Source organism: Acomys russatus, chromosome 22 (genome assembly GCF_903995435.1).
Source record: "Acomys russatus chromosome 22, mAcoRus1.1, whole genome shotgun sequence".
In the NCBI taxonomy this organism is placed as follows: domain Eukaryota; kingdom Metazoa; phylum Chordata; class Mammalia; order Rodentia; family Muridae; genus Acomys; species Acomys russatus.
This window is the reverse complement of record NC_067158.1, coordinates 25896696-25923374: the sequence shown is the minus strand read 5'-3', so window position 1 is coordinate 25923374 and position 26679 is coordinate 25896696. Positions and strand designations below refer to the sequence as shown.

At 44.2% G+C, this 26679-nt stretch overlaps 1 protein-coding gene across 1 annotated transcript; it reads right to left on the bottom strand.

Annotated features, from left to right (window-relative positions):
• Positions 1-529: 529 nt before the first annotated feature.
• Rnf4 (ring finger protein 4) lies at positions 530-24833 on the bottom strand. Its single transcript, XM_051165360.1, has 8 exons — positions 24699-24833; positions 16463-16605; positions 11874-12000; positions 10153-10232; positions 4250-4259; positions 3744-3903; positions 3197-3245; positions 530-2719 (listed from the first exon to the last, which is right to left on the bottom strand). Exons 2-8 carry the CDS (start codon positions 16469-16471, stop codon positions 2570-2572), a joined length of 585 nt encoding a protein of 194 aa, XP_051021317.1. The 5' UTR covers positions 16472-16605; positions 24699-24833; the 3' UTR covers positions 530-2569.
• Positions 24834-26679: the final 1846 nt, after the last annotated feature.

Here is a 26679-nt window from a genome sequence, read left to right as displayed (position 1 = left end):
ATCTTCTGATTTTTCACTGGATCAAGAGACTGTATCCTCTAGTAGGAATATAGCCATCTTATCATCAACCATAGCCAAGTATGACACCAGGGAATTGAGAAAGAAGTAGTCAGCAAATGGCAGTAGCTCTTTATGGAGACAGGCAGACCTCTCTTTGCTCTCCAACAAGTCACACCCACTTAGCATCTCTGGCAGTGACTAGTGTGTCCATGCACTTTGGGTTTGACTCTTCTTTCCCTGTAGCACAAATTCCCTGAGTAGTCAGGGGCAGTATACAACTGTAGTATTCCAAGGGCCATCTTAGCCATCAGCGATGTTCACAATAATGTCTCTAACTTTCATTTCCAGGCAGCAACACCTCTCAGTGTAAGCTATTCTCAGACATTTGCCGGGCCTAGGATATGGTTCTATGAAAGCTGCCTTCTGGATAAGCTGAAATTCCCCCGCCCACACCAGGTACAAATCATTGAAACAACAGCACACAACTTAAGGTAAAAAGTTCCAAAAAGCAATTAATGAATGAAAGATACTTGGTTCAAATTGTTTTATTTCCATTTTAATACTAGCAGGAGTCCAAAACAGACTTGATACCCATGAGCATAGTTTAAATGTAACAAAGAAAGAGATAAACTATATACATTAAGGAAAAAGGAAAGGGATTTTTTTCCTTTATTAACCTTTTCCTATTGATGCAGTTTCTGATTAGTACAACCAATTTAATTTAGGATGAAGCAATATAACTTTATGATCAACTTCATAAAACTGTCTTTAAGAAGAATTTTTAAGTGGGTGTCACCATATTTACCGGTGAAGTGGCTGCATGGTTGCCTTGTCTCCTTGAAATCTGGCTGTCATTAGAACTAACAAGAGCAAGTCCATGAGGCCTACAGGGAACTCAATGGCTGTGACATCCAAGAGGAGGGCACAGACCACACATCACAATGATGACAGCTAATGCTCCTACCCTCTGAGTCCATGTAAAAAAAAATTATTACTCTCATTCAAACAAACTGGAAGTCAAACAGTTAAAACGTCAGAATGAAGAATAAAACTATTCTCTTTTCACACAGAGGAGGGACACTCCTTCAGCTCCATTTAAAGTGAATTCTGTGCTGAGTCCCTGCTCCTTCAGAACAGTATACTGACAGTTATTGCTAGCAAAGCTTCACTGGTCCCTTTCCCACCTCAAAGATGTTTCACACAAAAAGGCTATTGGTTTGGCTTGAAGCCCTCTGAGGAAGTAGTGTGGAGGTGGAGGCAGGCTGGCATTCAAGGCCTATCTTCTATAAGCCACCCTGTGCCTTGTCCCCAGGGGCAATTTACCACCTCACTGCCTCGAGAGCACCAGAGGCCCCCACACATAGAGTGGAGCAGAGATTGTTATGTGGTCCCACGGGGAGGAAGAGGCGCCACGCTTTGCTGACCAAAACCTACAGAGCAGTCAAAAGTCCAAAGGACCAAAGCTCACCTGGCCAGAAGAGCAGCTTTGGAAATGTCTAACTACTCAAGAGGTGTGGGAAAGCCAGGGCAGTGGCAGGTTGAGTAGGGCAACACCTTCAAAACAAGGGGCAACAGTGACTTAGGTAAAAGCATGGAAGTGAACAGCTGATAAGGCCACTGTTACTGCTACCACCTCCTGGTATCTATGCTTGGGCAGACATTAGGCAGTGGGAACAAAAAAACTGAGGGATGGAGGGCATTGTAGACAACACAGGACAGATCATAGCAGAAAAGAGAGGACACACAAACACTTGCTTGTTCTATTGGCCTTGAATGTTCTGTGCCAGGCAAAGAATTTTGGAGCATGGGTAGGGTTCCTGAGAACAGTTGGTGAGCAGAGATGGGGTGGGATGGACACTGCTCCCACAGGCAACACTGAGCTGAGGATACTAGCAGTGGTACATCTTCTGGGTTGCTGAAGAGCAGGTGAAGAATGGGTTTTATTGCACTTTCTCATTCTTAGGAAACAAGGTTGCCCTGCAGAGGGTCTCTTGATTTGCAGAAAACACTGCACATCAATGATAAGGTGCAGGTAGAATCATGGATCACCTCTGCTCTCAAGGAAAGGAAAAATAAGTCCACCAGCTGGGCTTTTCAGTGACAGCATCTGTATTGGGATCCTTGGACCGGATGGACTGTCTGGCCAGGTCACTATGTGGCAGGCAGAATACCTAACTGGCATATTCCTTGGGAAGGTTCTGCACCCAGAAGAGGTGGGGCAAACTTTCCCAATAGGGAAACTTCTTGGCTAACATGTAAGCTCCATAAAGAGGCTGGAGTTATGATGCTCAACTCCAATATGCCTGACTCCTTTTCTCCTACTCTGGACTCAGACCTCCCACAGGGGCAGAGATGCTGAGCTGACCTGGGAGGATCCCTGGATCCTGCTCCATAGCATCAAACTGCAGATAACAAAACAGATCTAAGGGGTTGGAAAACAAAAGAGCAGTTTACACCAGACATTGAGTTTTGAAAGTCTTTTGAGCTCAGGAAACTGGTGGCAGATACCATGCAGAAAAACCAGCTCGGTTGTCCATTCATTGGTCTATCCTGAGCAGTTCTGCACATTTCATATATAAATGGGGTGGTACCGTTTATGGCTGATCCTTTTTCTACAGGTTGGGCAAGTGTTAGCATTCTTAAGGGAATCACGGAGGCACTGGCTACAGAAGACATGGCCACATTCTGTAGAAACAATGAGACGCCCATTCTGCACAATCTAGAAAACATTAAAAGGAACAGCTTTAAAGTATCTCTTGTCCCCAATATCCTAACTCACCCTTCACCCAGGAAACTAGTTTAAAAATAAATAAATAAATAAACAAACAAACAAATAAGGGCTGGGTTATACCAGAAAAGGCAAAAGAAGCCTGTACAACAGTCTCAGAGAAGCAAATGCTGCCTCTGTAGGACAGACAGCAGACAGGATGTTCCCAGCTGCAGCCTTATAAAGAGGTGATGGGTTGAAGCAACAATCAGCAGCTTCTAGTTAGGGCTAGGATGGGAAAGATCAATTTGCACACAGGCTAAACATAAAATGTACAGGGCCCACCTGCAACTGGCACAATCTACTTTGACACATTCATTTGTAGTTAGCCTTGTGACAGGCATCAAATTCCACATAAGGCACAGATCCTCCAAGTTCTTTTGAGTGAAGTAGGGTAAAACCAAAAGGTGAGACAACAAAGTTACTTACCTCAGAGTATCCATCCATGCAGATCGGACAACTGACAGTACCCGAGGGCCTAAAATCACAGTGCTTTGCATCAGTCTCTAAGTAAACTCAAATACTCGATTACACCTTGTAAAGTAACTTCATATATGCAGCCCATATCTTCTCTCAAATCTCTCCTCTCCTGCTGACTTAGGACAGGCACCCAAAAAACTTGGAGGGGAATTAACTGCTTCAAGGGTTGGGCTGGAATGTTCATGAAAAACAGGATGAGAGAGTACAGGTCTGGAAGAAAAGATGTGGGACAACTAGGCTCGCCCACCTCCTTCACCTCCAGCATTCTTGCTAGTGGCACCTGTAACAACCCTGGTCACTGTGGGTGTGTCTGTTTGCTATTCTGGCTAGCTGTCCATTGGTTTATCCTATGCAGACAGTTGCACCCAGCCCTGCATACCAAGTATGCCTAGCTACTAGGCAGATACTTGTTCTAGAGCTTACATACCCGAGGGCAAGTGCAGTTATCTACAAACCCTGGCCTCCACTCAACACAACAGCAGCAGAGCACAGTCACCTGAGTCCTGTAGTTCCTTCATCCTTGGTGCTTCCAGGAGTATGGGTAGTCACATACACATCTTTGTCCCTAGATAGTTCCTCATCATCACTGCTCACCACACAGCTGTCAGTGTGGTCTTGACGCAATCTCCTGCCATTCCTCCTTGGCCTTCTCCTTTCTAAGAAAAAAGTCACATTTTTAGCCATCTTCACCATCTTACCCTAGTGCCTCTGAAGACTCTCCCTCTCCTTGAGACCTCCAGAGAAAAACTGCCACCATTCTAGCTCTACCCCCCAGGAGGTCCTGCCCAGGCCCAGAGGCCACTCATTTTCATTCTCAGGAGAAAGTTCAGCCCCTGGAACCATGGATGGAGATTTTCAGTAAAACCAACAGGTCTGACCAAAGGCATCATCCTCCTGCCTTAAAATCTTCAAAGGACAGTCTAACAAAGCCTGCAATGCTGTGGCTTTCATGTACAACAATTTTTTGTTAAACCCATGGAAAAAGGAAATAAAACTACTCACCTTCAACAATCTGAAGAGGGGGGAAAGAAAAAGAACATGTTATAATCCTGGTATTTTATCTGACAAACACACATCTTGCTTATAATATATGCATGACTCTCTCAGAACCCTGTTGGGCTCCCAGTCGTCTCTTACCCCCAGGGAAAGGAAATGGCGTTTAACTCTACAGGCCAGTTGTGTCATCTCTAGGTCAATGTCTCCTATGAGCCAACATGCTTGGAGCCTAAATACCACCACCTAAATAGGACCTGTACATGACCAAAGAGGTTGGGTTATTCTGGAGGAAGTTATATCCTGTTCACAAAAGCAGAGGCCAAGCCCACCTCATTGGGCTGATTTAGAAAACAAATCAGCAAAGCTCATTGTCACCTACAGCCAACATTATAAAAGAGCAATTAGTTGACCCGTCCCCCCAAGACAGGTTTTTCTGGGTAGCCTTGGCTGTCTTCATACTCACAGCAATCCACCGGCCTCTGCCTCCTTGACTGCTGGTAGTACAGGCGTGGTGTCACCTTGCCTGGCTATTGAGTCAGTCTTTTTAACAAGAATTGGATACTTATTTGGTGGCTCAGAACGTGTATCAATGTAGCTGAAGATGATTTAGAATTCTGATCCATCTGTCTTCACTTTCAAAGTGCTGGACTTGAGGTGTCAGCCACCACATCCAGTCTGTACACCGATAATTCTACCAATTCAATCAGATCATTTCCACATTCTGGATAAGAGGAACAATCAAGCCAAGGGAGGAATGGCTTAAGTATTCTTTCGTTTTTTACCACACAGGAGACACCATTTTGGAATAGTATAAACCATAAACAACCCTGTCCACTCCTGTGCAATACTGTCATACCCTTCATTATAGCAGCTGTGGTGGTGGCAAGCCATTAATACCAGCACTCAGGAGACACAGGCAGGTCTAGAGACAGATTGGGGGTGGGGGGGGAAAGGGGGATCGAAGATAGCCAGGGTCACACAGAGAAACCCTGTCTCAAGTCCCCAAGGTCAGTTTCCACACATTATTTGACAGGGCTCAGCCCATTTCACTGTGTCCTTGGGCCTAAAGATACTAGTGCAGGGGTGGATTCCATCTCCTGCTCTTTAGTCTAGAGCAGCAGACACAGAAGCTGCCCTGCTAAGGCTGACACTAGTAGGTCATGAGTTACTCCAGAATCAAGCATGGTACCTAAGTCTAAGTTTCTCTATGTAACAGAGCCCTGGAGCCCTGGCTGTCCTGGCCTTGCTTTATAGACCAGGCTGGCCTCAAACTCAGAGATTTGCCTGCCTCTGTCTCCCGAGTACTGGCCTAGTCTAGTTTTTTTTAATGCCATCTAACCACCTACCCCCTTCCATATGTTAAACATTCTACAGAACAGGGGAAAAAAACAAAACAAAACAACAACAACAGCAACAACAACACACAATTATTTTAATTATTTTAACAGTAACTGCAACAAAAGTGAGATTTTAAAATTAAATAAAAGGCAGCCGGGCATGGTGGCGCACGCCTTTAATCCCAGCACTCGGGAGGCAGGGGCAGGCGAATCGCTGTGAGTTCGAGGCCAGCCTGGTCTACAAAGTGAGTCCAGGATGGCCAAGGCTACACAGAGAGACCCTGTCTCGAAAAACCAAAATAAATAAATAAATAAATAAATAAATAAATAAATGCAAAATATAAAAGTATGCCCCAATTTCTATCTTAATTTTCTCTTTACTCTCTAGCTATGGCTATCCTGCCTCTGACTCCAAGAGTCCTGGAATTAAAAGTGTGTACCACCACGTCCAGCCCTTTCCAAATAATTTAAAGCATATCAATATGAACCCCCAACTCTGTAAGGAATATGTATAAATGGAAGGGGGGAAACGCTAGTTGTGGTAACACAATTCTATAAGCGAGTCTCTATGAGTTCAAGGCTAGCCAGCCTACAGAGTTGCAGAATAGCCGAAGCTATACAGAGACTCTGTCTCCAAGGAGCAAGAGTATTAAAAAATGTGTGGCTAGCCTGGGGTAATGAGACCTTGTTGAAGTATAAGACACTAAGGGCAAGACAGACAGACTGCAGATCTTACTGAGAAACACAGAGATACAAGACCAAACCCAAGAGAATGCACCACAGTGAGCTTAACTGGCTTGTCACTACAAATCAGCGAGATTTCCCATTTGAATAAATGAAGGGAAAAGTTATCAAAATATTTTTACGTTAAAAAAATTTTTTATTTATAGCCGGTCGTGGTAGCGCACACCTTTAATCCCAGCACTTGGGAGGCAGAGGCAGGTGGATGGATCATTGTGAGTTCGAGGCCAGCCTGGTCTACAAAAGGAGTCCAGAAGAGCCAAGGCTACACAGAGAGACCCAGTCTCGAAAAACCAAATAAAATAAAATAAATACATTTATTTATTATGTATACACCTGAAGGCCAGAAGACGGCATCAGATCACATTATAGATGGCTGTGCGCCACCGTGTAGTTGCTGGGAACTGAAGACTTTTGGAAGGGCAGTCAGTGTCTTAATCTCTGAGCCATCTCTCCAGCCCTTTTTTTGTTTGTTTTTTCTTTTTGTTTTTCAAGACAGGTTTCTGTTGGTCTTCGCTATCCAGGAATTGTTCTGTATATCAGGCTGGCCTGGAACTCACAATGATTCTCCCGTGTGCTGGGATTAAAGGCGCACGCCACCACGCCCAGCTTTTTCTTTTTTCTCTTTTGGTTTTTTGAGAAAGGGTTTCTGTGTAGCCTTGACTGTCCCCTTTTTTCTTTCTTGAGGCAGACTCTAATTGTATTATCCCCTGTCGGGCAAATTCACCTCCTGCTTCTACCTCCCACATGCTAGGATCAAAGGCTATACCACAACACTTCACCACCATACCACTGCAAACTAGGAATAAAGCTCAGTGAAAAAGGTACTTTCACACCTTGTGTGGAGCCCCAAATTGAATCCCCAGACCCCGGGCTGAGGGACTCTCACTACTTTTTCTCATTTCTTTTAACGCTTTGGGGCTTTGGACTCCTCTAAGAGCTGGAACACCACACAGGAATCTGCTTACAGTTTAATCTTTAACAGGATTCAGGATATAATGAAAACTTCCCCTAAATCAGGTGTTCAGGAATTCCTATTCTAGAAATAAAAAGGATCAATCAGTGTAGTCAACTTAAGCTTAAGCTGTCTAACAGCTTTTGATGGGATCAGCAAGCTCACCTCAATGACCCACCTCTTACTCTGCTCCAGTAGGAGTCTAAGGTCAACCTACTGTTCAGGATACCTAACAAATATGCTTGTCTGTGTATTTAGTTAATATTAGTAATTTAATCAAATTAATGGCCTTTGATGATTCATTATAATCAATTACAAATGGAGAGTGATTGGAAAAAAAGCTACCAAACCCAAACAATTCTTTTATGGCTGGGATATGCATGAGGTAATTTCTTTAACAAATCCAAAAGTAAATCTGAAACAAGAACCCAAGCCTCCTGTTTCCACAGTACTATTGTTGGACTTTTGCCTAAATTCTTGCCTGTTCACTGTCAAGAGAGTTCCCTCATCCCCACTATTCCTATTGCAGGCTCTCTCAGAGACTCCTCTACTCATTGCTGTCCTTAAAAGTTTTAATAGCAGGGCCAGAGCATGGAGCCTAAATCAATGTGGAAAAGCAGGCAAGCCCAAGGAAGTAACCTGTGTAGCAAAAGCAGTCTAGACAAAGCCATGGACAGGGAAATGTTCTACCCAGCAGAAGATCACTGTCTTCTTGGAAATGGAATCCAGCTCTCTTGTCAGGCCTTGGCCAAGCACATTATGGGTAGATGCTGAGTACTCAAGATCAGAGATTTGGGGCCCTTTCCCTGTTTCCCATCCTTGAAAATGCTCTCCCTCAATAAACTGTGTCTATTTCTATTGCCCTGAGATAAGAGAAAGGAGAAGAAGAAAAAGGACTAGGTGCCACCTCCCAGCATTAGTCAGCAACTGGAGCATAGCTTTAGCTAAGGCACTAAATTAAGCTCTTTATAGAACTTTAGGGAGTTGACAAGGACTAACAGCAAGAATCAACGTATATACTTTTGTAGAGGCAGCCAATTAAATTAAACCTACTCCTGATTATTTCAGACAGTTCTAGTCCATTTCTAGAGAAGCCATTGGTTACATGGGGGGCCAATGTCCCCTGAACTCACCATAGATTTTGTGAGAATACCAGGGGTGACATCAGGACCACCTATTGATTTATTTCTTTCTTTTTTAAAAAAATCTATTACGCCGGGCGGTGGTGGCACACGCCTTTAATCCCAGCATTTGGGAGGCAGAGGCAGGCGGATCGCTGTGAGTTTGAGGCCAGCCTGGTCTACAAAGTGAGTCTAGGACAGCCAAGACTACCCAGAGAGACCTTGTCTCAAAAAACCAAAAAAAAAAAAAAAAATTACGTATACAGTATTTTTGCCTGCATGTACACCTGCACACCAGAGGAAGGCATCAGATTACATTATCGATGGTTGTGAGCTACCATGTGGTTGCTAGGAATTGAACTCAGGACCTCTGGAAGAGTAGCCAGTGCTCTTAACCGCTGAGCCATCTCTCCAGCCCCTGTCTTGTTATCTTAATGCTTCTGAGAGAAACCTTACTCTCAAAGGTTTTAAGAGGAAGCACTGCCAAGTGGCAGTGGTGGTACACACCTTTAATCCCAGCACTTTAGAGGCAGAGGCAGGCCATCTGAGTTTGAAGCAGCCTGGTCTACAGACTGAGCTTTAGGACAGCCAGGGCTACATAGAGACCCTGTATCCAAAAACAACAACAAAAAGAGAGGGAAAGACAGGAAACACTGCTGGGCTCTTTGTTCTGACAGCTTTGTTGCTAATCACTCACTAAGAACTTCAAACCTTTCAGACAGCACTTCTGTCTCCTACCATGCAGTCCTTTTCTGAGTACCAACTACTACACATTTGTCCAATGCTGTTCGAGGTGGTGCTACCTCTATTCCACAGCTTCAGGCCTAACACACTGCCATCAAAAGCTGTTTAAAGTGGAAACTTGTCCATAGGATGCTCACCAATGAGTTGGCCATATCCCAAGAGACACATAAAATAAGGTAGGTGTGTGTGTGTGTGTGTGTGTGTGTGTGTGTAGGAGTATGCCAATACCATGGACAAGTCTACCAGATATAACTTCTAATACGCTTGAGCAGACTAGGCCTTAGTTCTAGTAGCCTGTACATGGAGTACACACAGCCTCTCAAGTTCCCTGAAGTCAGGAAAGAGCTGTGGGAGCAGGTGTTAAGACAGGGTAGCTGCTTTCCCTGGAGCCATGTTTATTAGCAACTATTTCTGAAATACAATGGCAGAACAGAGTCAACATTCCCATTCCCTTCAGACCAAAGGTGTAAGAACATCACCAAGCACCACACTTCATACAAGGCAAGACACCTGAACAGGTCTCTCTTAATATATACTGCACCAACACTGGCAGCTTATCCCATTTCACAGGAGCATCCCCATGTTTACATTTGGAACTATGCAATCAGGGACTGCTGCTGTCAAGAGTCAAGCAGATCTAGTCCACAGGAGACAAAACCTACAGAAGTACTTTTCCTGACACATCTCTCATTAGGGATTCCAATCAACCCCTTAACAATTATTTTATGTACATGGTTGTTTTGCCTGCACAGTGTTCCTGGTGCCAACAGAGCCTAGAAGAGTGCTCTGGTAGCTGGGAACTGGAGTTACAAACAGTTATGAGTTACCATGTGGGTGCAGAAACTGAACCCAGGTCCTCTGGAAGAGCAGCCAGTGCCCTTAAACTCTGAGAAATCTCTCCAGCCCCCTTCACAATTTTTCCAACCCTGACCAGTGACCCAGGCTTTCTTTAGATACAGATATGGGCCAAGGACTCCCACTCAAACAGCCAACTCTCAGTCAAATGCTTACCACAACAGAGTCATTGTGAGTCAGGTCCACAACCACAGGCTCTAAAGATTCACAAGTGAGGTCCACAATTTCATCTCCAGCTTCAAAATAAAGCAATTCAGGAAATATTAGGATAGTAAGACTGCACTCCTTAAGCTTGGTTGGTATTACAAACATAGTATAGACCTGTATCAAAGTATAAACCCTGACACAATGAGAAAAATCAAAACTTTTGAAAAATGATAGCTAAAAAGTGCCCCTCCAGCATTTTGCTAAGTGGGCTATATAAGCCTATAGGGGTTCTGGGGGGGGGGGGGTACACATAAGGACAACTGATTGGTTTCACACCATAGTCACGCCCAGGCACGGCAATTTCATTAATTAGGGAGGGCATGCAAAACCATATACAAATATTTTCTCCTGATTACTATTAACATTAAAAAGTATGATCACTGGGCGTGGTGATACATGCCTTTAATCCCAGAACCCTTATCTGTAGGCAAAGAGTGAGGGTTTAGAGGAATTCACTGTAAAAGTGAAACTGAGACCAAAAAGCATGAATAGTACCCTGGGAAGTCCAAGAAACCATCGTATGTGATGGTTGAAAAGTTCCTATTCCCTGCTATATATAACCTCTTAATCATTGTTTTCTTTTCTTTGCAGTGCTAAGGGCACATTAAACAAGTATTCTACCATATCTATGTCCATACGCCACTGCTTCTATTTAAAATCAGTTCTTGGGTGTGAGTTATAAAAAAACATAGCAAAAGGGCTTTATCCAAGCTACCTGATACTCCCTGAGTAGGCAGAAGAAAAAATACAATCTGGTCTCTGCCTAACCGAAGTTTAACAATGACAGCTCTGTTGACAAGTTTGTCTTCTTTAGAAGTTTTGTCATAATGCAAACCAAAAGAGGAAACTCAAGTATTTCATCAAGCTTAAGCAGGGTGAAGTTGATGAGCCAAGTGGCTGCTTCAAAACCCATGATGATCCACAATACAGAAAGGGGCAGCTTTACTCATTGTAGCTATAAGCTTCAAAAAGCAGTTAAGTCTAAGATTACACATACATATAAACAAAGTACAAGAGCTTCCAATAAACATTTGTAAGGTACAATTTGCCACACATGGTCCCAAAGGATTTATGGCATAAATTCAACTTGCCCTATAATATACTATCACAGAAGTCACAGGCTCAGAAGTGTGACCTGGAGCTAGAGAGAAAGTTCAGGCGTTAAGACTACTTGCTATTCTTGTAAAACGACTCAAGCTCAATTCCCAGCACCCACAGGACAGCTCACAATCAGCTGTAACTTCAGTACCAGGAAATATGTCTTCTAGCCTCTGTGGACACCAGACACACAAAAGCAGCAAAGCACTCATACACATAAAATGGGAAGGAAAAACAAAGGTGTGGGGGCTGGAGAAATATGGCTCAGTGGTTATGTGAGCACTGTCTGCTCTTCCAAAGGTCCTGAGTTTTCCCAGCAACCACACGGTGGCTCACAACCATGTGGGATCTTCTGACGTGCAAGTGTACTTGCAGATAGAGCACTCACACACAAAGAAAACCTGAAAAGAAAGATATGGCTTAAAATTTTTTTAATTTGAAAGGTGTGACTTCCCATGACACCTCACAACTGGCATTAATAGGCACCAAATGGGTCCAATTCACAAACATACCCACTATACCATACTGTGTCCACTTTACACATTACAGTCCAGTATTCTTGGCTCTCTTACCAGTTTCCACAAGTTCTATGGGTTCTGCTTCCACGGAGATCTCAGGGGTTGAAGTTGTTTCCCGAGTTCGCTTCTGGGTTTGTCTGGAACTTACTGTTCCACCACGCCGCTTTCTTTGAGGATTTCGCTAAAGTCATCAAGAGGGGAGAGAAGCAGTTGCATGAGCTCTGGAGTTGACACGGTTTCAGGAAAGAGCAAGAAAACCAACAGACTCAGACACACGGTCACGTGTACTCCATCCCCACAAAACTTGTGGCATCTCAAGAGCATAAAGAAAAAAAACTAAAACAAGAAAAGAAATGCAGTGTTTATTTGGGGTTAAAGGTCTTGCTGTGTAGTCCTGGCTGTCCTAGAACAAGAGATCCACCTGTATGTGCCCCTAGAAATGCTAGGATTAACAGGTTATATCACAGCAGGGCTTTTATCCCAACACTCAGAGAGGCAGAGACAGGCTTGTCCCCAAAAGTGTTGGACTAAAGGTGGTGCATAGTTTAAGGAGCTATGGTTTGGCTGGGCGTCGTAGAGGAATGCCTTTGATTCAATTGGGGAGGCAGAGGCAGGTGGATCGCTGTGAGTTTGAGGCCAGCTTGGTCTATAAAGAGAGTTTCTGGAGGACAGCCAGGGCTAGATAAATCCTGTCTCAAAAACCAAACTAAACCAAATAAAACAAAACTCTTAATTTTGTCTTTTTTTCCAGAGCTGAGGACCAAACCCAGGGCCTACTGAGCTAAATCCCCAACCCCCAAAACAAAACTCTTACTGTTTCAAAACACTTGCTCTGAGATTGGGTCATATGTGCAACCTTCAAGGTGCTCTGTAAAATGGAAAGCAAAGGGCCTAATTTAGGTACCCTTCTTTAGACCATAGCCATTACTGCTACTGCATCTTCTTTTTTCTCCCCAAACAGGCTGTTCTGACTGGCTTTGTAAACCAGGCTGGCCTTGAACTCACAGCAATCCAGGTGCTGGGATCAAAGACATGCACCACCACACCCTGCCAAACCATAGCTTCTTAAACTATGGATCACCTCTAGTCCAACACTTAAGGTATCAAGCAGGAGGATCTATGTAAGTTCAAAAGCACTCTGGTCTATATATAGGAAGTTCAAGACCAGACAAGGCTATACAGTGAGACCCAACCTCAACTAACATAAAATAAGTATTAAAAAAACAAAAAGAAAAACAGAAAATAAAAACCCAACTATGGTTTACAGTCCCATAGATAGTCACATTAACTGAATGGGAGAAGACAGGCTATGAAAAAAAATTTGCAATAGCAAAATGTTTTCTGAACCTACAAAAATCTAAAGTTAGCTCAATGCATCACCTGTCCACGTTGCATCATATGAGTTCACTATAGCTTTGGTTCTGAAAACAACCCACTTTGCCACACAATGCCAACAAACACTACCTATAACACCTCCGTTTGAATTCAAAATCACTATTACTAGTAATTAGTATTTTTACTGCACATACATTTTTTGTTCTTAGAAAAACAGAATGGCTTAATTATAAACTAGACTTGTAACATACCTACCATTATTGCTTAGCATATAATTATCAAACTAGTATGTCCTTAGATTATACTAGTCTGGTAAGTTTATTTATTTATTTATTTTTGCTTGAGATAGGATTCCTACGTAGCCTTGACTGTCCTAGACTTCCTTTGTAGACCAGGCTAGCCTCGAACTCACAGTGATCCTCCTGCCTCTGCCTCCCAGTGCTGGGATTAAAGGCGTGCACCACTATGCCCAGCTTTAAGTTTGATTTTTAAAAATTGCCTTTAGCACCACAGAGGCAGCCAGGTGGATCTCTGAGTTCTAGGCTAGCCAAGGCTACACAGCAAGACCTTGCCTCAAAAATAAGGAACAGGCAGATCGCTGGTTTTGAAGACAGCTGGTTGTTCCAGCATAGCCAAAGCTACACAGAGAAGCCCTGACTTGAAAAAAATTAAATCTGTAAACTGATCTGAATTTCATTCAAAGAAAACTCAAAAACAAAACAAAAATTGAATTTTTGTTTGGGATTATGACAAAATTTCCAATGTTTCTGAAGTGGCCTTAAATATTATACATTTATTTGAAGTAGCATTCTTAGAAATGCTTATCAATGGCACTCAGAAGGCAGAGGCACTTAGATCTCTGAATTCAAATCAAATTCCAGGACAGCCAGGTGGATCTCTGTGAGTTTGAGGCTATCCTGGTCTACAAAGCAAGTCCAGGACAGCCAAGGCTACACAGAGAAACTCTGTCTTGAAAAACCAAAAAAAAAAAAAAAAAAAAAAAAAAAAAAAAAAAAAAAAAAAAAGACCTCATGTCTCAAAAGTAAACACAATATTACCAGTTTTTTTTTTAAAGATTTATTGCTCTCTCTCTTCCCTCATGAGCCCCGCCCCCTTTCCCTTGTGTGTCTCCAGAGACTGTCTCTGCATGCCTTAATAAAACTCTTAAGTGGGGAGGAAAAAAAAAAAAAAAAAAAAGATTATTTATTATATATAATGTTCTGCCTGCATGTATGCCTATGCACCAGAAGAGGGCACCAGACCTTATTATAGATGGTTTGAGCCACCATGTGGTTGCTGGGAATTGAACTCAGGAGCTTAGAAGAACAGATTGCACTCTTGACCTCTGAGCCATCTCTCTAGACCCCAACACAGAACATATTATATGTCTTATAGTATACCCAAGCTGGTCTTGAAATTCAGAGCTCCAACTGCCTCTGTCTCCAGGAAGCTGGGATTAAAGGGGGTATACCACCTCACCTGGATAATTCACTTTTTTTTTTTTCCTTGAGACAAGGTTTCTCTGTGTAGCTTTGGCTGCCCTGGACTCTTTGTAGACCAGAATGGCCTCGAACTCCGAGATCCACTTGCCTCTGCCTCCAGAGTGCTGGAATTGAAGGCATGCGCCACCACCACCAGCCCATTTAAAAAAAGTGTTTTTTTAATTGTGTGTACACATGTACTTTTGCTACTATGAGGACAACTTTCATCAATCAATTCTCTCCTTCTACCATGTGAGGTCTGGGGATCAAGCTCAGGTTCTCAGTAAGCACATTAGACGTCTTGCCAGACCAAGATTAATTCTTTATATAAAAAAGCTTATGGGCTGGAGAGATAGCTCAGAGGTTAAGAGCACTGACTACCCTTCCTGAGGTCCTGAGTTCAATTCCCAGCAACCACATGGTGGCTCACAACCATCTATAATATTACCTGATGCCCTCTTCTGGCCTGTAGGTGTACATGCAGGCAGAGCACTGTAACCATAATAATTTTTTAAAAAGCTTATCTAAAGCCGGGCATGGTGGCACACGCCTTTAATCCCAGCACTTGGGAGGCAGAGGCAGGCAGATCGCTGTGAGTTCAAGGCCAGCCTGGTCTACAAAGTGAGTCCAGGATGGCCAAGTCTACACAGAGAAACCCTGTCTCAAAAAACAAAACAACAACAACAACAACAAACAAACAAACAAAAAAAAAAACCCAAAAACAAACAAACCAAAAAAAATCTTTTATTGTGTATATGTGTGAGATCTAACAAATGCTGTATCATGAGTGGAGGTCAGGGGTAACTCAGGAATCAATTCTCTCTTTCCACTATATGGGTCCCAAGAACCAAACGTTGGTTCAAAAAAAGAACCTTCATCAGCTGGGCGTGGTGGAGCACACCTTTAATCCCTGCATTCGGGAGGCAGAGGCAGGCAGATCACTTTGAGTCCGAGGCCAGCCTGGTCTACAAAGTGAGCGAGTCTAGAACAGCCAAGGTTACAGAGAAACCCTGTCTCAAAAAAAAGAACCTTTATCAACTGAACCAGTTCACAAGCCTGTAAACAGTAGTTAATAGATTTATAAGGGTAGAGGGTCTTCCTTTGTTTTTTTTGCTCTCTCCTTTTTTTTTTTTTTTTTAATTGCCTGTGTGTACGTATACCATATGCATGTCTGGTGCCCAGAGGCCAGCAGATCACCTGGATCTGCAGTTACAGGAGGTTGTGAAGCACCATGCTGAAAAACAGAACTGGAGTTCTCTGGAGAGTAGAATGTGCTTTCTAATCACCAAATCATCTCTCTAGCCCTTAGTTTTTGAGACTTCATATCTCATTAAACCTGGTGCTGTTTCTCCTCCATTGGCTGGCCAGTATGCCCTTGGGACAAACTCTTGCGTAGGAAGTACTTCATTCACTGAGCTATCTTCTCAGCCCTAGGGCCTGATCTCATTGTATGACTATGGCCAACTTGAAATTCTATCTTCCTGTCTCCATGTACCAATGGATTATAGGTATATTTACCACCTACTCAGATTATAGATAGGTGCATACCACAACAGATTTTTTTCAGTTCTGCTGGGAAATGTAATGCAGGGCCTTGTGCATAAGCAACAGAAACACATCCTCAGATGTTTTTATTTATTTTATTTTTAGAGACAGTCTCTGTGTAACCCAGACTATTGCCAACTTTCAGACTTTATAGCTCAACTTCCCAATGTCTTGAATTAGAGGCCACTGCTGTAACACATGGCTTACAGTCCTCTTGCACGTGCTCCGAGGCAAGGTAGTTAAGTAATGTTGGTAATAAAATTAAAAGCTGAGAAGACTTACTGTGCTCATTGTGCTCTCTGGCTTCAATCCACAGAAGAGGAAGCTTTATGGGGAGGTAGAATGCTCTCAATCTCTCACGCCCACTCAGTATTCATCCTGCGGTTTATAATTTGGAGCCAAGAGATATGCAGTATTTCCAAGTTCTGAAAAACAAAAATATCAACTTGATAAATGTTGCTATTTGTATTGTTGAAAACAAAGTTCATACATATATCCACAACACACACAGAAAAGTTACCAGTCTTTCCAGTCGTCTGGATGCTTTGCTTAACATTTTATGTAATTTGTACCCTTACTGTTCTGGATCCACTGTAATTGCTGTACATTTATGCTTCTGGTTTTAGGAAGTACTTACATATGCACATCTATAAAATGTGCCCCCCACATACATTATCCACCTCCTAGGCACATCTCACTGCAGAAGACTGTAACAAAAGTGTTTACAATGAGCTAGAGAAATAAATGGCTCCATGGATTGGAGTGCTTGTTGTGAATAGCACCCACATACAAGACAGGCTTGGCAGCATGCCTATGACCTCAGTGTCTGGCCAGCTCAGCTCAAAAAGAACTTCAGATTTAGTCAGACTCAGTTTCGAAAGAAGTGTGGAGGACAATCCAGGAAGACACTTAGTGCCCTTCTCTGGCTTCTACATGGGCAAACACACACTACACACGCAAAAGGGGAAAGAGAAGAAAGACTATCTGCTGAATGCTGAGAAATAATGTGACAGACATATTTTGGCTATTCCACTAGTCTCTTCCCTAATTTTATATTATGGCTCTTCAGCATGGCTGCTACAGACACCCTTACCTGTATGTTTTTCTTACCAATCTGAGACCAAGTCTCCTAAAAACCCACTAACCCACTCACTACCTTCACTAGCTTTCCTGGAGTCTTTTCACACTTCAAAAATCACTCCAAATCTGGCTTTTCTCTTTCAGAGATAACAAAGGCCAAGAGCCAGAGAACTCCCAGGAGCCAGTCCTTTATAATCTACCAAGGGACTGGGGGTAGGGGTGGGGCTCTGAATTGGAGGCCAGCCTGGTTTTTACAAAAATGAGTCCAGGACAACAAGGCTACACAGAGAAACCCTGTCGCGAAAAACCCTAAAATTTACCAAGAGACTGAATTCCACTAGAGAATCTAGGCACTAAGGGGCATCCATCACATCAGTCTCAGGATGTAGAAAGGAAACGTGTAGACAAATGTTAGAGGTCATATGAAAGAGTACCTTCAACAACCACAAAGGGTTCTGAGTCATCAGATTGCCTTTGTGTTTAACATGAGGTGCTATCTAAGAACTATCTGTATGCTCTTTCTAGTGCCCAGATTAAGAAAGCAGGTACTGCTGAAGAACACCATTTTTTCTAAGAACTAAGGATGATTAAGAATAAAGTCACAGCTGGGCATGGTGGCGCATGCCTTTAATCCCAGCACTTGGGAGACAGAGGCAGGTGAATCGGATCACAGTAAGTTTGAGGCCAGCCTGGTCTACAAAGGGAGTCCAGGACAGTCAAGGCCACACAGAAAAACCCTGTCTTGAAAAACCAAAAAAAAAAAAAAAAAAAAAAAAAAAAAAAAAAAAAGTCACATGCCCACAACCCACAAATATCAAACTCATACTCCCCCCATCCCTGGGTTGTTTTTCTCTTCCAGTGGAACCCAAAGCTTTAACCATGCTCAACCACCGTGCTACCTCCGTAAATTCTGAGAATCTAAATTTGTGTGTGTGCCGTAACATTTGTTTTGTTTTTTGGAAAGGGTCTACATACCCCTGGCTGGCCTGGAACTCCCAGAGATCCACTCCTGTCCCTCTAGAGAGCTGATTAAAGGTATGTGTGACCATGCCTGGCAGACAACGCGTGCGCTCTCGCACTCTCTCTCTGTTTTTAGAGACAGGGTTTCTCCATTTAGCCTTGGCTGTCCTGGACTGACTGTTGTAGACCAGGCTGGCCTTGAACTCATAGTGATCCACCTGCCTCTGCCTCCCGAGTGCTGGAATTATGGGCGTGCGCCGCCACACCCAACACAACCTATACGCTTTAGTGTTATGTTAATACCAAAATCAGAAGTTATTCTAGAAGAAAATTGTAACATGGAAATTTAGTATATCAAGGAACTCTTGACTCCTCTCTTTCAACACTATCCTCCAGCACTATGACCTCAGCCAAGGCCCCACCATCCTTTAGTGAAAAGGAAGCCATCAATATGAGGGCTATATCTACTTTCTACCTCCCCAGTATTTTGCACATAACAGATGCTCATGATAACTCATTGGAAAGAGCAAATTACTTTGAGGGTGATAGTGTCTTTGACACTGAACGACCTAGGACAGAGCCAGGTGTAGCACCTTTAATCCCAGCACTGAGGGAGGCAGAAGCAAGTGATCGCTGTGAGTTCGAGGCCAGCCTGGTCTACAAAGCAAGTCCAGAACAGCCAAGGCTACACAGATAGCCTGTCTCAAAAAACCAAAATAAGGGGCTGGAGAGATGGCTCAGCGGTTAAGAGCACTGGCTGCTCTTCCGAAGGTCCTGAGTTCAATTCCCAGCAACCACATGGTGGCTCCCAACCATCTGTAATAAGATCTGGTGTTCTCTTCTGGCTGGCAGGCCCACATGCAGGCAGGATGTTGTATACATAATAAATAAAATAAATCTTAAATAAATAAATAAATAAATAAATGACCTAGAGTAGAGCAGCGACCACTTATGACTAGAAAAAGGCAGACAGCCAGGCATTTCTAAAGCTGTGAGGTTGAGAAACGTTCATGCTAGGGTACCCAGCTGTTCATTCCAGAAGAGTGATTCCATAAAGCCAATAAAGGCACAGCATGTTGTTACATATATGTGTAACCTCAGATTTTGGGAAACTGAATCAAAAGGATTGGGAGATAGAGGCCAGCCTGGGATATTATGCAGTAAGCCTTTATCTTTCCCTCCCCTTTTTTGTTTGTTTTTGTTTTTCAAGACAGGGTTTCAGTGTGTAGCCTTGGCTGTCCTGGACTCCTTTGTAGACCAAGTTGGCCTCCGAATTCAGTGATCCGCCTGCCTTTGCCTCCCGAGTGCTGGGATTAAAGGCCTGTGAGCCTTTATCTTAAACAAAACAAAATACCCCAAACCAAGAAGCAAGCCAAAGCCATAAGGCCAAAACTCAAAAACCCCAGAATGTTGTGAATATTGGATGTGAAGACTTCAGGCACAATAATCCTGGACTACTCCAGAGAATCCGAGCCATGCAGAGCTTTCAGAATGAGTGAGAATTGGGAACACAAACTTCAGGTTGCTTTCACTCTCAAGAGGCAGTTTACATTTTCAGTAGGCTGTCTCCTGTTGCCACCTCTGTTCTCAGTTTCACAAGGTAATATGGTTACCCTCTTTTCTCTAACTTGCCCTCATCTCTGTCTGCCTTCAATTAGTTACAGAAATGTGTTCCTTATAAAAACATGAAATTGTAGGCCCACAATACTAGACAACTTTGCCGATGATTTTTAAAAATGTGTTGTGTCCTACAAGCGTTATCTGGCTAACAAAATTATGATATGCAAGCTTGTTTGTGGAAATGAGCCTTAGATCGTCTGCCCCATTCAAATATTGTGAAACGGAGGATGGATGCTGCAGTATTAGACCTGGATGACTATGGCTCTTAAAACAAAGCAACTGATGTACCTTCTGTAACTTAGTTCAGCTGAGCTTAATTTTCTGATTTTTCTTGTTATTTCTCAAAGAAGCCGTGAATAGCAAACAACTTCCTACAACATTCAAACTTTTCCCTATTGTATCAACATTACTAAAACAAACACTCCACACAAGCATTGTATGTACAACTCTAAGTCACTTTCAGGTACTTGAGATGTCCTATCACTCACAATAAGGCCTTTTCCATGACAGTGCCATAATACTTGGGAAGCAGAGGGAGGAATCTGCCTCTTAGGAATCTGAGGAGTCTGAGGCCAGTGTGGTCTACATAGCACATTTGATGCCAGCTGGGAATACACAATGAGTTTTTAAGTCAGAATAAATAATAAATTAAGAACTATGCCAGGCAGTGTTGGTGCATGTCTTTAACCTTAGCACTCGGGAGGCAGATGGAGGTGGATTGCTATGAGTTCGAGGCCAGCCTGGCTATACAGAGAAACCCTGTCTTGAAAAACCAACCCCTACCCCACCCCCCAAAAAGACAAAAGAATTGTATCATATGGGCACACATGCCATACATGGTGTGCGTTGTACAGGTCAGAGGATAACTTCATGGATCTGGTTCTTCCTTCCACCTTTACATGGTGTGATGGCTGTTCTTGGTTGTCAACTTGACTACATCTGGAATTACAGAACCCAAATGTCTGGATACACCTTCAAGGAATGTTTCCCTTTTCTTTTCTAGACAGGGTCTCTCTGTGTAGCATTGCCTGTCCTGGAACTCACTCTGTAGACCCCTTTGGAGGCAGGCTGGTGGATCTCTGAGAGCTTAATGCCAGCCTGGTCTACAAAGTTAGTCTAGGACAGCCAGGGCTACAAAGAAACCTTGCCTCGAAAAACCTAAAAAAATAAAATAAAATAAAAGCATGCATCACCACACCCGGAAGAAAATGTTTCTTAATTAAATCATTTTTAAAGCTTCACTTCTAATCTAGATCTGAGGTGGGAAGATCCACCATTTTTGTTTGTTTTTGAAACAGGGTTTTTCAGTGTAGCTTTGGCTGTCTTTGAACTCATAGCCATCTGCCTACCTCTGGTTGAGTGCTGGGATTTCAGGCTTGCTGGCTATTTTTATTCGTTTTGTAGTTTTTCCTGTCCTGAAACTCAGAGATCTGCGCCTGCCTCTGTTCACCTCCCCAAGTTCTGGAATTAAAGGAGTGCAACCACTACCACTGGGAAACCCTCCTTAATTTAACAATTCTAACTCTAAATCAAGCAGTTAACACACACTCTACTGTATTTAGTATACCTGGTAAAACAAAATAAGGTTGCATTTTCTTCTCAATGAAATTGCATTCAAATTATGCAGTTAATTAGACACTTAGAAAGCAGATAACTGGGAGGAATGGAGGGAAGCGTATTTTGATTTGAACTTAGGGCCTGGCAAAAGCTAGACAAGTGATCTACCACTAAGCTATATATGTTATATGTAAGAATCTAGTTCAAGCACTTGGGACGCAGAGGCAGGTGAATCGCTGTGTGTTTGAGGCCAGCCTGGTCTACAAAGCCAGCCAAGGCTACACAGAGAAACCCTATCTGGGGGGGGGGGGATCTAATTCAGATTCCAGTATGCCTGCAAAAAGCTGAGGTATGACACAGTGCTCACCTGCAAACTCTACCCTGTCTATATGAATGGATTGGGGAGGGGGAGAGCTGCCCAGGAAGCCTGCTAAGGAGACCTGGCCTCAAAGATGAATGGATAACAATGATAAGACAGTACTGGTCTCTGCAAGCACAAATACCCCACAGCCACAGAAAGTGAGGCTAGTTCACTTTCCCTGGACTAATTCCACAGCCCAGTCACTTGTGATCCTCTTGCCTCAGCCTCTTGGGTAACTAGAATTAGAGGAACTAGCCACTAGTTTTGCTTTGTTGTTGTTGTTTTTTTTTAAAAGGGGGTGGATTTCAGATCTAGGGGGAGAAAATGAATCTTTTCAATACATGTAAAATTATAGTGTCTGTCAGGAAACAAAGGGGCTTGGCAGTAGGATTCTTTCTTTGGTTTTCTGAGACAGGGTTTTTCTGTGTAGCCCTGGCTGACCTTGGACTCAGTGATCTGCCTGCCTCTGCCTCCCCTGTGCTGGGATTAAAGGCCGGCACCGCACCACCCACCCCAGCTGGTGATAGGATTCTTACAGGTTCTGATGTTACAAACCCATAAACTCAGTTATACCAGAAGCTGAATCAGGAAGACTGCCAAACTCAAAGCCTGCCAAGACTATCAAGCAAGCTAAAGGGCAGCCTAGGCAACTTAGTGAGACTCTGTCTCAAGTAAAACTTGGTTTACCACAACAGGTGACGCATTTGCTATATAGAAGCCTGATAAATTAATTGATCAGAAGCAGCCATATAAAAGTGGAAAGAGAAATTGATTTCACGGAATTGTCTTCTCATTACCAAACACACAAAATGGCACATAGGTACGCCAGATCCACATCATAGTAATAGTAATAAGAAGAGAGCCAGAGATGTAGCTCAGTAATAGAGAAGATGCCCAACATGTGAGGCCCTGCATTCAATCTCCAGTCCCAACAAAACAATGCCGTTTGATTGTTCAGGAATGCAATAAACAGTATAGTCGCCAAGAAACCAACTTTCCTTGGGAAAAAAAACAACGACGTAAACAAGCAAACAAAATCAAAACTGTTCTTGAGACAGAGTCTCAAGTAGCCCAGACCTCATGCCCAATGTAAAGCCCAAGATGACCTTAGAGTCCTGACCCTTCTGCTTCTGTCTCTGAAGGGCTGGAGTCGCAAGCACTCTTCAAAGTATTTAGAAAATGTTTATATGGGAACCCCTACTATAAAGAAAAGTATTCATATTTGGGAACTAATAAAAACGTTGTCAGCTACCCTAGCAATGGTGGCACATTACTTTAATCCCAGCAGGTGGAATGCAGAGGCAGGCAAATCTCTGTTGAGTCCGAGGCCAGCCTGGTCTACAAAGTGAGTCCTGGACAGCCAATGATACACAAAGACACTCTTGTCTCAAACAAACAAACAAACAAAAGAAAAAAGAAGGAGAAACAAATCAACTACCCCCCACACCAGAAGTGGTAAACCGTTCAACAAGGAAGCCTTTTAGAAAAGCATAGGAGACTCACGTTTAAGCAATATATCTTTCAACCCATTTCACATCGAACTCACAAGAACATCTAAACCCCGGCGTTTTCTGCATTAAAAAAAAAAAAAAAAGCAGCCGGGCGGTGGTGGTGCACTCCTTTAATCCCAGCATTTGGGAGGCAGAGACAGGTGGATCTCTGGGAGTTTGAGGCCAGCCTGGTCTACAAAGCGAGTCCAGGACAGCCAAGGCTACACAGAGAAACCCTGTCTCGAAAAATCAAAATAAAATAAAATTTAAAAGAAGAAGCCGGGCATGGTGGAGCACACCTTTAATCCCAGCACTCGGGAAGCAGAGGCAGACGGTTCTCTGTGAGTTCAAGGCCAGCCTGGTCTACAAAGAGAATCCAGGACAGCCAGAGCTGTTGTACAGAGAAACCCTGTCCTGGGGGCGGGGCGGGGCGAGGATGGGAGAGAGGAAGAGAGAGAAAACAACAAAAGAGCACAGGGTGGGGGTGGGGTTTGAGGGAGAGGGTTCCTCTCACCATAGCTAGGAACTAAAGTCAATCTGCGTGCAATAGTAGGCTTAAAGACATCGGACTACCTCGCCTTTGTGGACCTCAGTTTCCCCAACCACTTGGGCAACCCAAACTGAGCACCAGACGGAAGAATTGAGACTGGAAGCGCCCATGGCCAAAGACAACTAAAAAACAAAAGCAGAAACGCCCAGATCTGGACTCCTCCCTCTCCAGTCGAAAGGTGGACAATGGCGTCCACTGCATTTAGGGTTAAGGATCAGGCTAAGTTTCCTGTTCCTGCACAGATGTGGCAGTGAAGGAAGAACACGAGAGTTTGCAGTGCTGGGCTTCACTAACCATTGGTAAAGTCGAAAGAGGCTTCTGGAAACCCCAAGCCCCACTCAGCTCCAAGGCCCGCAAGCTTCCTCAACCCTCGTCCAGCTTACACAGGGCCCGCCACGCGGCTTGGGTGTCCCAGCAAACTCGCAGGCCCGGAGAAGGCGGGGCGGCGGCGCCAGCACACAAAGGCTGCGTCGCCAACAGGGAACAAAAACGCAGCTCAGGTGCTCTCCAATCGGCCCGCCCAGCCAAAAGAGTGACCTTGGATGCCTCCCTCCCCCGCCTCTTTGAGCCTCAGTTTCCCTTTCTAGTTTGAAAAAGAGGTACAACCGGCCAGGCCATGGGTGGGCGAGCGGCGCCCCAGGCAGGGACTTTCCTACTTCCGATTGAGTGCGCCGCGCCGGCGTCCGACACCCGCGCGCTCTCCGGGGCAGAGTAAGCACTGTCCGCCCAACCCCTAGAGGCGGGGTCCCGCGACTGGCGGGCACCAACTCCGCTGCAGGCCAAGAAGCCGCCCGCTCCCCGCGCCCTCACTTGCCGCCTCCATCCCGGGAAGCCTGGCCTTACTTGGAGCTGGGGTTACCAGCCACACGCCTCAGCCAATGCGCTCCAGCAAGGACCTACCTACTCCACCAGCCGCTGAAGAGACCCGCTCAAGCAAGACTCCGCCGCCTCCTCACGGAGACCCACTTCCGCTCAGCCGGGCCGGCCCGCCCTTCACAGTCCCCATTGGCTTCCGCCGCCTTGGCTTTCGGACCTTACCAGTCTACGAGCATCATTTGCAATTTTATTGGATGAGAAAACCATCCATTACCCTTTGAAATCCACCTTCTTCCGGCCACGCCCCCGCTTGCGTGCGGGAGCTTCCACTTCCCGCGAGAGTTGTGCTGGTCGCGCTCCTCCCGCGTGAACTTGGCGGAGTCGTTGCTGGGGCGCGTCGCGAGCTTGGTTACTGGCTGTTTGTGACTGACTCTGGCTTTTGACCCGTTTTTACTTGTGGCCTTACGGCCGCAGCTAGCACTAAACCATAATCCCCATCCGTCATTCCATGCCCTTCGCAGTTTCCTCGGTGGTAGATGAGGCCTACGGGAATCTGGCCCAAGGTCCCAGTTTTCTGGTGATCCACAGGCAACCAGGCCCGGATCTGCGCCATAAATGCCATGGCCCTGAGTGGGCATGTCGATGCCTGGACTAAAGGAGCTCAACCTGTGCTTCTGGAAGCCTACCTGAAAGACGCTTGAAAACTAGAAGGAACGAGAATGTCCATGTGCTGGAGAGATGGCTCAGAGGTTAAGAGCTCTGTCTGCTCTTCCAGAGGTCCTGAGTTCAATTCCCAGCAACCACATGGTGGCTCACAGCCATCTATAATGAGATCTAATGCCCTCTTCTTTCTGTATATGTATTAATGAATAAATCTTTTTTTAAAAAGGGGGAGGGGATGTTCAACTAGACATTGTGTGTGCCAAATCCGGGGGAAAGGGAAGGTGTGCGTGCTAGGAAACTGTCGGCTAGCTGCCCAGTGTGTCAGCAGCAGAGGCGAGGGGTATGGTAGGCAAGACTCAGGTGAGAACACAAATGCCAAGGACTTAACCTGGGCTGTACTGTCTTGCAGAAGAATGTGAAAAGAACCGGCCTCGGGCTAGGACAAGGCCCGCTATCTGGCCTCTGGACATCTCATGTTACAGAGTCCCTCCTACCTGAATCTGAAAACTAGTATAATTTTAAGGCATGTCTCAGCACGTTCACACCTGTTACAGGAGTTGCATTTTACCTACTTCTGTGAAAGACTGTGGGGGCTAACAGATCATACAAGTGCATGCTAGGCCCTGCTGGAGGGCAGCAAAACAGAATGGTACTAGAAAAACAACGCTGGTTTTTTGTTTGGTTTGATTTGGTTTTTCGAGACAGCGTTTCTCCATGTTAGCCTTAGCTGTCCTGGACTCGCTTTGTAGACCAGGCTGTCCTGGAACTCACAGCGATCCGCCTACTTCCGGCCACTGCTGTTTTCTTGAGCACTTGTCTCTGAGCTAGGTTGAGGCATGGGTTCAGCCACTGGAAAATGATCGATCCATAGATGGATAAATAGCAACTAGGGGAAAAAATGGATGGTGACCCTCAGGCAATAGGTAAGTTGTCCTAAATGTGGTTGAATTGCTTCTGTGGGGGCAATATATCCTGGAAGGTTGATTCACAGATGACAAAGCAAGTCAAAAACAACATTAATGTTTGTGCTATTACAACCTCTGACATTTTTTGGAATTAAAAGGGAATGTGTGATGAAGTTTGATCCATACACACCTGACTCAAGTGTAAAATGTGCATTTGGATGTTTTGAGCATATTCTCGAAATGTTATAACTGGAATAAAGAGAATTTACAAATTTACGAGAAATATAGGCATTTCTTCTGAAGTTGTTCTTAAATACTTAAGACATGTGAGACCAAAATAGGAATAATATACCTTACAGGTTTAGGGTTCTGTTTGGAGTTAGACATTCTTAAATTCTTTGGTGGACAGCAGTAGCCCACATCTTTAATCCCAGCACTCAGGAGGCAGAGGCAGGTGATCTTGGTGAATTTGATGCTAGTCTGATCTATAGAGCTAG

Coding starts and splice junctions, on each gene's coding strand:
- Rnf4 (XM_051165360.1), bottom strand. Junction 3,246..3,743: donor GAAGGAACTACAGGACTCAG/GTGACTGTGCTC, acceptor CTGTGATTTTAG/GCCCTCGGGTACTGTCAGTT. Junction 2,720..3,196: donor GCATGGATGGATACTCTGAG/GTAAGTAACTTT, acceptor AATGTTTTCTAG/ATTGTGCAGAATGGGCGTCT.